The sequence below is a fragment of the Peromyscus leucopus genome, chromosome 22, assembly GCF_004664715.2.
Source record: "Peromyscus leucopus breed LL Stock chromosome 22, UCI_PerLeu_2.1, whole genome shotgun sequence".
Taxonomy (NCBI): Eukaryota; Metazoa; Chordata; class Mammalia; order Rodentia; family Cricetidae; genus Peromyscus; species Peromyscus leucopus.
The window spans coordinates 1381363-1391564 of record NC_051081.1 but is presented as its reverse complement, the minus strand read 5'-3'; the positions used below and the strand labels follow the sequence as shown (position 1 = coordinate 1391564).

Sequence of the window (10202 nt, the reverse complement as noted above, 5' to 3'; positions counted from 1 at the left end):
TCCAGGCTTGTCCCCCGCTTTGCCCAGGACCCGTTGTCTATGAATTGGCAGGGCGCGGCGACATCCGCTCGCCACTTGAATGATAAACGGGCCCTGTCTGCAGGCTCTTGCAGCAAGACCGCGCTGATGCACCCTCTCCTATTTGGCACCAGCACGAGTCACGGGCCAGGCGACAAGACGGTTTCTGTGAGCACTACCAGAGGACAGCCCTTACACAGATGTGATCAAGTTTGACGGGAAGTGGCCGCTGCACAGCGGTGGCACTTACTGGTCCTCGTTCCGCGAAGACGCCGTCCACACCACACCCGCGTGAACAATGGAGTCCCAGTAAAGAGCGCTAGGACAGCAGTGTGCGGGAGAGAGCTCTGTCTGGGCTTTGTGAAGATACAGTGCAAGGTTGTATGATCGGCGGACCCTGGAGGGGGCGCCCATCAGCGGCCGTCCGCCTCCGGATCGCGGCCCACCCCGGGCAGACGCCCGACTGCGGGCCTGTGCCCCCGCCGGCCAGGCCCCTCTGGCTCCAGGAGGGCAGCCCGGGGCTCTGCCCGGTCACTGCTGGCCTTCAGGGCCAGGGCCTCACCCAGCCCACCTGGCTCTGGGCAGCAGTGCTGGTCCACGGGCACCCGGGGCTGTAGACTCTTGGGGACCTGTGCTGCTGCCCCACCCCTTCCCAATCTACCCTCCCGGGTGGCCTCACCCCTGCGCCCCCCCCACGCGTGGGCACCTGCGGCCTCTGCCGTGCCAGCGGGTGGGGGGGGGCAGGGGGGTGGAGGGCTCACCGGCACGTGCAGAAGGGCAGCTTGCGCACGCAGGGCGCCAGGCAGCTGTAGAGCCCGGTGGAGGAGGCCAGGCAGAAGATGCCGATGATCACGTAGACTGCGGCCGGGCGCAGGGCGGGACAGGGACAGCAGGGCAGGAAAGGCACTAAGTCAAGAGAGCTGGGCGGTGGGCTGGGGGCGGGGCTCTGGGGGTGGGCGGGGCTGCGGGGGTGGGCGGGGCCCTGGGCGGACAGGCGGGGGCTCTGGTGGGGTGGGCGGGGCTCTGGTGGGGTGGGCGGGGCTCTGGGGAATGGGCGGGGTTCTCTGGCGGGGCGGGCGGGGCTCGGCGGTGTGGGCGGGGCTCGGGCGGTGTGGGCGGGGCTCGGGCGGGGCGGGCGGGGCTTCAGCGCACCCAGGTGGTCGTAGAAGTAATACAGCAGCACCAGCATGAAGCAGCACATGACGACGAACACGCAGATCATGACGGGCGTCACGTCCACCGCCTCGTCCTCCTGCTTCTCAGGCCCGTCGTCCCGTTTATGCTTCATGTACCTTCTTGGGAAACACTGGGGTCACCCTGGGCCCAGCTCCCGGCAGCTCGGCCCGCCCACGGGGCCTGTGGTCAGCAGTACTCACTTCTTCACGTCCCGGCTGCCGGCCCAGTAGCCGCCGAGGGCGACGGTGCCCACGGCCATGACAAAGATGATGACCATGTTGTAGTCCATCACTGGCTCGCTGGGCGCATACAGTGCCACCATCACCGCATGGCCGAAGCGCTGTCCCCAGGAAGAGAGTGGGCTCAGGGTGGGGGGCACGATGCCCCAGCTCCACCCAGGACCAAGACCCAGAACCCACAGTGCCTGCTCCTAGGACCCACCTGGAAGATGTCTTGCAGGTCCCTGTGACTAAGCAGGGCCACGGGGATGCTGATCTCCTCGTACTGTGTCTTGTTGCCTCCCGGAGGGACCTGCGGCGGACAGAGGAACGGGGTCATCCCGCCCTGTCGGTGGACAATGCCAGCCCTCCTCCAGGCACCAAGCCCCGGTGCTCACGGGCCCTAAGGAGGGCAGGGCCTGGAGGCCCCTCTGAACTGGCCCAGCCCGGTGGCCACGCCAAGGGTCTCCAGCTCATGAGTAACTGCCCTCACGCCTTCCCCAACCGCTTCAGCGTCCATCTGAAGCCAGGGCTCCCCGACGCTGTCCCACCACCCACAGGTGACGGGGACTCGGGCACCCTACCAGCTTCTCCTTGCTGACAACCAGCAGCGCGCGCGCCCCGCTGCCCTGGGCCAGCCGCACTTTCTCGTAGAAGGTACAGTTGCCCCGGGCCACCAGCGCGACTTGGTTGGTCAGGTCCACAGGAAGGTCACGGTAGGAACAGAGCTGTGTCGAGCTTAAGTCTCGAAGCTTCAGGAGAGACTGCAGAGGGGACGGCGTCAGGGCCACCAAGTCCCACGGAAAGAACAGGAGAAGCACACACTAGCTACCCCTCCAGGCACCCACACCAGGACAGCCAGGCCTGTCCTCCCCAGCTGGGGTGGGAGGCTGCTCTGAGTACCCCGTGAGGAGACACACAGGTCCACACAACATGCAAAGCTATAACCAGTGCACCTCACAAAGCCCTCACCCCCACACACCGGCATATCCGCCAAAGCCTCCTAAGTGTCCCGGCCTCAGTGACATGAGCACCACTCAAGGCTGAAATACCTTGAGACTTTGGACCTAGAGGCTGGGGCCATTCACACGCAGTCCACGTGTGCATTCACACACACACACCCTTCAATGTAGATGGGAAGGGGTGGAGAGGCTGACTCAGAGGACAGGCACCTCTCTGGGAACAGCATGGGGGCATACCAGGCATGGGGTGGCTCTGAGGGGCGAGATGGAGAGTTAGCTGCCTAACAAGCCTGTCTGACCAGGCTCCCCACAGCCCTTAGCTTTTACTCCTGAGCATGAAAACCCAGGCCCAGAGGGATGGCGTCCGCCAAGGACTCCCGGTGAGTGGCAGGAGCCTGGCTGCAGGGACGGGTGTCGGCAGCAGACCACAGGCACACGTGGCCTCCAGTGGGCAACTCACCACCTTGCTGAGGTCATGCGGCAGGTGGGCCCACTGTGGGTTGTAGAGGATGCAATAGTCCCTGCCCCGGGTTCCGCCGCTCTGGGAGACCACTCGCAACACGCCCAGCTCACAGGCCACCTGCAACGACCAGACATTGGGGACGTCTCAGAAAGGGCGCCCACGGCCCTGGTCTTGGTGAGGACACCAGTGAAGAAGGCAGACAAGGACAAGGGCACCTTCCTGAGCAAGGCATGGTGGCACAGGCCTGTCATCCCGCACTCGGGAGGCCGAGGCAGGAGGACAGCCATGAGTTTGAGGCCAGCCCGGGCTACAGAGACCCTGTCTCAAAGGGTGAGCTTCTCCCTGTCCTCCCGATGCTGGCCCTGCCCACCAGGCGCAGCCTGCCACAGAACGGAGGTCCCTTCTGAGGAAGGGACCTATGAAGCAGGGAGCTACAGAAGACGGCCCGTTCCCAGGGCCAGCTGCAGTACCAGCACTTCATAGGCGCCCCGCAACCCTCTCCTGGCTCCCGTCAGCTCCCCTGGGTTCCATGACCAGTCCCTGGTGGCTTGCTCCAAGGAAGCCAGGTACCTCTCTGGACGAGAGACGGGATCCCAGGAGAGAAGCGGTGGCAGCTTGCATGCCCTGCTCCCCCCCCCCCGCCATGGCACTGAGCTGGGGATGCCCCCAAAACCACACTGGAGCTAAGGATATACGCAACCCGTAAGAGCGGTACGTGAGGGGTGGGGGGTGGGGGATCAAAGCAGCCACAGCCAGCTGTGTGGCATCTGTTGGGATGCCAGCTGTGTGGCATCTGTTGGGATGCCAGCACGTGCTGAGGCTCGGCTGTCTGTCCTGGCCGATGCCCTGAGCACGGCCTTAGCTTCCTGGTCGGCTCGGGCCGGCAGGCGTGGGGGGAGGGAGGCAGACATGGAGGTGCAGGCTGGCTGCGACAGCTCGGAGAACACGAGGTAGACCCGGTGCTAATAAGTGCTTCCTGGGCTCCAAAGACTTGAACCGGTGGGAAGAAGCAACAGTGGGGGGGGGGGGGTGGAGAGGGGCGGGGCTAGCAAAGATGAGTGACACCATCCCAGCCCACCCTTAACGGGGCACAAGGGCCAGATGCGGCACAACACGTCCTAATCACAGCACTCAAAGCGGGGACCTGTGAGTCAGGGACCAGCTCCGTCCACAGAGGGAGTTCCACCCTGGGGCCTGAGTGGGCAGAGCCACGCAAGTCGGCCCAGGCCAGCCCGGCAGCCCTACAGCTGTGGGCCAAGAATGAAGAGGCGGAGGGCTTGTGGAAAATGACTGAGCGGAGGGCTCCACGGGCATGTCCCCATCCATGCTGCTGCGTCCAGCCTTTCCCTGCCCAGGGAAGCGTCGCCACAGTGCTGAGCTTGGACCTGGCCAGTGTTTCCCTTTGGACATCCACCAAGAGCAGCTGGAGACAGTGTGACCTACTGCCCAGCCTCCACAAAGCTACAGCCCTGGGACCCACAGGGCAGGAGAGAAGACGCCCACAAGTTGTCACAGCATGCACATCTAAGCACACACAGACTCAAACACAAATGAATGTTTAAAAACGTGGTTTCATGACATAACGCTAATCCTTGAGTCGTACGGAGTCCCACAGATCTGCAAAAACGCCAATCATGTGCACTGCCGCCACTGTGGCCGCTGCCCCCACAGCAGGCCCTGATGCCAAGGACATCACAAACCGGCTGCAAGACAGGGAAATCAGGCTGGGGCCGGGCTGGCAGGCCACCCCGAGACTAGGACGACGGACCCTGTGCACCGCAACATCTCACAGGGGATGTGCCGCTGGCGCAGAAGCGACATGCTGTTCCAAGCGTGACCAATGACTTCAGGTTGGCCACAAGGCCTGCCTACAACTCACACGTGCTGTGAGCCCGGGCAAAGGCTCTCGCTGGGGAGACCACCGTCCGCAGCAGGAACACCGGCTGCTGTTGACAGGGTCTCGTGTAGCCCGGGCTGGTGACCGACTCCTTCTAACTGAGGATGACCCTAACTTGGGATCTGCGTGCTGGGATGACAGGCCCACACCTGGTTTTGTGGCGTCAGGAATGCAGGGCTTCGTCCACGCTGCTGTTTTGATTAACGTTTGTGATGTGCCTGTCAAGATGCCCTCTACACATCTGTGTTTACGTCTAAGGATCATGGCCGCTGCCGGCCCGTTCAGTCAGAGGGAAACCACTCAGCTCCTGAGAGCTGACGAGACAGTGGGCCAGGGTCAACCTTCATCAGAGAAAACGCCCACATCTACCTCCCAAGGATCAGGCGTGTCACAGAAGAGGAAGGGGGGGGGGGGTCTACGGCTCGGAACTCCACCGTAACTTTCCTAAATTCAGAAAGCTGTAAGCTCGTAAGGCCGTGTCCTCCCGTGGCCGAGGACACACACAGTACTTGCTGGGGGGAGACAGTCCAGTGCCCGCCAAGCCTGTCAGGAACCAGCTTTTCAGTGATGAGCCACCCACACTCCGGTGAGGACTCCCCATGAGTCCACCGCTCCCTTAAGCCCCACCTGGGCGGAGCCCCTCCAGTCCCGTGGGTGACCTATCCAGGGCACAAAGACTCTGTTTACGTCTCCCCAGAAGTCACTCGACATCTGGGCTCCAGGAGCTCACCCTCCTGGCTGCAAACTCCTCAGGGAAAGACTGGGCGGCGCCTGAGGACCTGCCATGGAAACAGGATGGACACCAACCTTGGATACCAACTTGCAGCCAGGAGACTGGCAGGGGCCCCACCAGGGACCCTGGGACTCTCACAGACCGGGCGGGCTTGTCCTTTTCAGAGATGGGGCCCCAACTCCCTGGAAGGGACTCTGGTCACCTCAAGGTAGCAGCACAGAGGACCCAGGCTGGCCCAGCCCCGTGACTCTCAGAGGCGCTGACCACACAGTGCAAGCCACTGCGGACCCTGTTTTCAAACCTCCACCACCTCAGGGACCCACTGTCAACTCCAGCACCAACTGCCCAACCGCGGTCCCCAGAATATCTCTCCGCCTCTCCAGGCTGCTGGCTGTGCCAGGAAGGCCATGAGTCCCCAGCTCAGGGGAGGGAGGGGCAGAAGGCAGCAGAGACCACGGGGGTCAGAGCGCCCCCCAAACCCCTCCTGCCTGCCGTCTGGGTCTACAGTTTGTATTGGCACACACCAGGCCCACTCCTGTGGGAGCGCCTACGGTTCCTTCCTGTCCCGGGACCAGGGCAGCTGTGATACGGGCCAGCAGAGCCCTGCTCTGTGGGCCGGGGCCGGGGCTCTCCGTGAAAAGTGGCTTTTGTGTGAAACGGAAATCGATAGAACTGCCTCTCCTCACAGCGGTCATTTACGAGCACAAAGGCGCATTCATGGTCGCCCACCCCACAGGGCACATGGCAGCCTTCTGCTCCCCCTCACCACAGGGACGGCACAATGACACTGAACAGGTCAGCCTCTTCCAGGAACCAGTACCCAAGGCTCCGTGATCGGTCACACTTGGAAGAACTGAGAACGGAAGCCCCCCACCCCCACCCCATCCCCCGCAGCAAGCTTAGACGCATCTGGGCACCACGAGCCCCACACCGCCTCAGAGTGGTGGGGAACCAAGAGAACACAAAGGGGAGCCGGGCGGCGGGGGCCTCGGGGGCACTGGACGGGGAGCCGGGCGGTGGGGACCTCGGGGGCACCAGACAGGGAGCCAGAGGTGGGGGCCTCGGGGGCACCAGGGCATGGTGCCAAGCAGTCCCACCGCCCTCCCACCGCGCACTCCTCTCCGGGGGAGGGAGGTGTAGCTGGGGACATCCGGCCTCTCGGCCAGGGTCACAGACCGGCAGAGGTCCAGGGTCCAGGACGGCCACCAGGCCACCTCCACCGGAGCCAGCCTCATTACTGGGCACGTGGACCAGGCTGTGACCCGGCCAGGAATGCCGCCCCTGCCTGTTCCCTGCAGGATAAGGTCCGGTGATGCCGTCGCCTGCCCAGGTGACGTCCCTGGGCACCCAGCTTCACCGCCAGCCAGCACCCAGGCCCCGCTGCTCCACCGTCTCCAGCCCTGAGGACAGGCACTCCCCCCGCAGGGAACCACCACAGGGATCACCTCCAGTCATGGGTGCTCATCCCCGGGGAAACGCCGTCTCTCACACCCTTCTCCTCCTATCCTTGGCAAACTCCTGTTCATCCTTCAGAACCTCCCAGTGTCACTGCCCCTGAAAAGACCTCCATCCGGTAAAACAGACCAGTAAGAAAGGCACAGACAGGCCGGCCAGGGCAGGACCAGTCCAGACTAGATGACAGGCCTCGGTGGACATCACCTGCCGGCCAGGGCGGCGCCCCGAGTCAGGCCCGTGGCCCAGGACGCGGAGCCCCCCGACGGCTGGCAGGACGCCGCAAGCCCTGACACACTTTCAAAAGCTGGGGTCCGGCCAGGAGCAGGATGCGAGGACAAACGTGGCCCCAGGGAGCCGAGGGCCACAGGGCGGCGTGGCTGGGAACCACAGGCCTTGGGACGCCTCCTGCCCGCCAGCCGGCCAGCGCCGGGTCGGCTAGCCTAGGCTACAGAGGGAAACCCTGCTGCAAAATAAAAAAGCGCCCCCAGGATGGGAGCACAGGCTGCCCTGCGGGCCGTCCCCGGCAGAAGCCAGCAACCCCCGGGGCCGAGGCTGCAGCCCTCCAGGGTCGGCGCAGAGACCACAAAAAGGAACCTAACATCCAAGCCGGGCGCGGGGGTGCGGGCCTGCCATGCCGGCGCCTGGGGTGCCGAGGCAGGTGGTCAGCTGTGAGTTCCAGGCGAGCCAGAGCCGCACAGGGCGCGGCGCCTGGGCGACTGGAGGAGGGGGGGGGGGGGGGGGGGGGGGGGGGGGGGGCGGGGGGGGGGGGGGGGGGGGGGGGGGGGGGGGGGGGGGGGGGGGGGGGGGGGGGGGGGGGCCTGGGCGGGGGGGGGGGGGGGGGGGGGGGGGGGGGGGGGGGGGGGGGCGGGGGGGGGGGGGGGGGGGGGGGGGGGGGGGGGGGGGGGGGGGGGGGGGGGGGGGGGGGGGGGGGGGGGGGGGGGGGGGGCCTGGGCTGCGGGGCGAGCGGTGCCCGGCGTGCGTTACGGAGTGAGTTCAAGACTAGCCTGGGCTACACGGCGAGTTCAAGGCCAGCATGCGACCGTACCTCAGGAAGCAAAGCTCACCCAACGCCAACCGCCCGCCTGGGTGCCAGGTCGGGGCGCATCCCGCGCACACCCCGTCTTGCACTGACCCACAAGTGGGGACCCCCCTCCTGCCCAAGGTCATGGGGCAGAAGCCGGAGCGCAGGGCTGCAAGCATCCGGGGGCTGCGCTGGACGCCCCCGGGGGGAGGTGGGGGGGAGCGCGGGGACTCGGCCCATTCTGCAGAAGGGGAAACCGAGGCCGGCAGGGGCGGAGGCAGCAGCAGCAGCGGTTGGGGCCCCAGGGCGGGTTCAGGCCGGCCGGAGGTCTGCGGTGGCCAGAGAGGGCGAGGGGACGACCGCGGGGTCATGGCCCCGGCCCCGGGAGGAGCGGGCGCCCCGCCGCGGGCCTCACCTGGGCCGCCAGCAGCAGCAGGGCCGCGGCCGGCCGCGCCGCCGCCATGTCCGCCGCTCCGCGCAGCTCCGGGCCGAGGGTTTCCCGGCAACGCCTTCGGGACCCGCGGCGCGCAGGCGCCGAGGCTGCGCGTGCGCGGACGGCCCCCCTGCGCTGGAAGGGGCGGGGTGGCGCCTGCGCAGAGCGGCGCGCGGCGGCAAGATGGCGGTGAGCACCCCTGGGTCGCGGGGGAGCGGGGCTACGGGCGCGAGGGGCGGCGGGAGCGAGAGCCGAGGGCCAGAGAGGGGGCGCCGGACGCCGGAGACCGGCGGGGAGGCGGGGACGCGGAGGAAGCGGAGGAAGCGGGTCACGTGGGACTGAAGGCCTGGCGACGGGGGACGGGGATGGGGACGGGGGTGCAGACGGGGGACGGGGTTGCAGACGGGGGACGGGGGTGCAGACGGGGGCCGGGAGGGATGCAGACGGGGGACGGGGGTGCAGACGGGGGACGGGGATGCAGACGGGGGGACGGGGGATGCAGACGGGGACGGGGGACGGCGGGATGCAGACGGGGGACGGGGATGCAGACGGGAGAGAGACGGGGGTGCAGACGGGGGACGGGGATGCAGACGGGGGACGGGGGTTCCAGACGGGGGACATGGGGATACAGGTGGGGAACAGGGCTGCAGATGCGGGACATGGGGATGCAAACAGAAGGACATGGGGATAGAGACAGAGCTGCAGATTCAGGGAGGTAGGATTCAGTTAGCAGGGCATGGGAGGTGGAAATGAGGGTGCAGATGGGGCTGTGGTGGGAAGGAGTCACTGGGTGCCAGCTCCAGGCAACAGGGATGTAGGAAGACTGGACCTCACTCCTCAGCCCCACCACTCTCCAGCAGGACAAAGAGAAGAAGAAGAAAGAGAGCATCTTGGACCTGTCTAAGTACATTGACAAGACCATCCGCGTGAAGTTCCAGGGTGGCCGGGAAGGTGAATGCTCCCTAAGACAGAATCGGGGTCACGGCGAGCGTGGGAAGCCACACAGGGCAGGCATTTTAACTCTTAACAAGGGCAAAGCTTGGGCCATGCCGTAACATTGAGAGGTACCAGTAGGCCCCATTGTGAATGGGGAAACTGAGTCCCAGGGAGAGAGAGCCAGGTGGGGTAGCACCCAGACCATTATTGGTAGATCCTGAAGGAAGAGACCAGAACGCTGTGGGGACAGAGGAGGAGGGAACATGAAAGATGGAAGGAAGGAGTCCCCTCAGGAGCCTGGAGGCAGAAGTGACCCAGGAGGTTTCCCGGGCCAGTCTGAGCTTGACATAGATAAGACCCTGTCTCCAAAACTCAGCCGGGGCTGAGGCTAGCTCAGCGGGCAGAGCGCTGGTTTAGCGTGCGTGAAGCCTTGAGTTTCATTCCCAGCACCATGTAGACCAGGCGTGGTTGTACAAGTCTGCTGTCCCAACACTAGGGAGGTAAAGGCAGGATTCGGGAGTTGAGGGTTATTTTCCGGCTGCCCAGTGAGTCTGAGGCCAGCCTGTGCAAATGAGACCCTTCAGGACCAAAAAAAATAAATAAATAAAAGCTATTTTGTGTTACATGGAAAGTGCAAAATTCAGTTTGGGGGAGCATAACGTTTTATTAACACTTGGCCCACCATGAACTCTATCTGTGGCCCCTTCCACACTGGACAGAAGAGGGCTGGAGTCACAGTCACCAGCCACCACACAGGGACACACCTCCCCATGAGTTCTGTAGTGGCAGCTGTCCCTGAACTGTCCCCATGCCTGGGTCTGCAGCAGGAGGACAGTGACATCATCCTCCCCATCCCTCTCCTCCCCATCCCTCTCCTCCCCATCTTCCTC

General features: G+C 65.2%; 1 protein-coding gene across 2 annotated transcripts; it reads right to left on the bottom strand.

Moving 5' to 3' along the window:
- Window positions 1-400: 400 nt before the first annotated feature.
- Window positions 401-8450, bottom strand: Sppl2b (signal peptide peptidase like 2B). 2 transcript variants are annotated; one of them, XM_028862921.2, is made up of 7 exons: window positions 8359-8450; window positions 2835-2954; window positions 1997-2176; window positions 1636-1725; window positions 1395-1534; window positions 1171-1310; window positions 401-876 (listed from the first exon to the last, which is right to left on the bottom strand). In XM_028862921.2, exons 1-7 carry the CDS (start codon window positions 8404-8406, stop codon window positions 776-778), a joined length of 819 nt encoding a protein of 272 aa, XP_028718754.1. In that variant the 5' UTR covers window positions 8407-8450; the 3' UTR covers window positions 401-775. The 2 variants fall into 2 exon arrangements, with proteins under 2 accessions (XP_028718754.1, XP_028718753.1); XM_028862920.2 differs by having other exon boundaries at window positions 1171-1313; window positions 8359-8449.
- Window positions 8451-10202: the final 1752 nt, after the last annotated feature.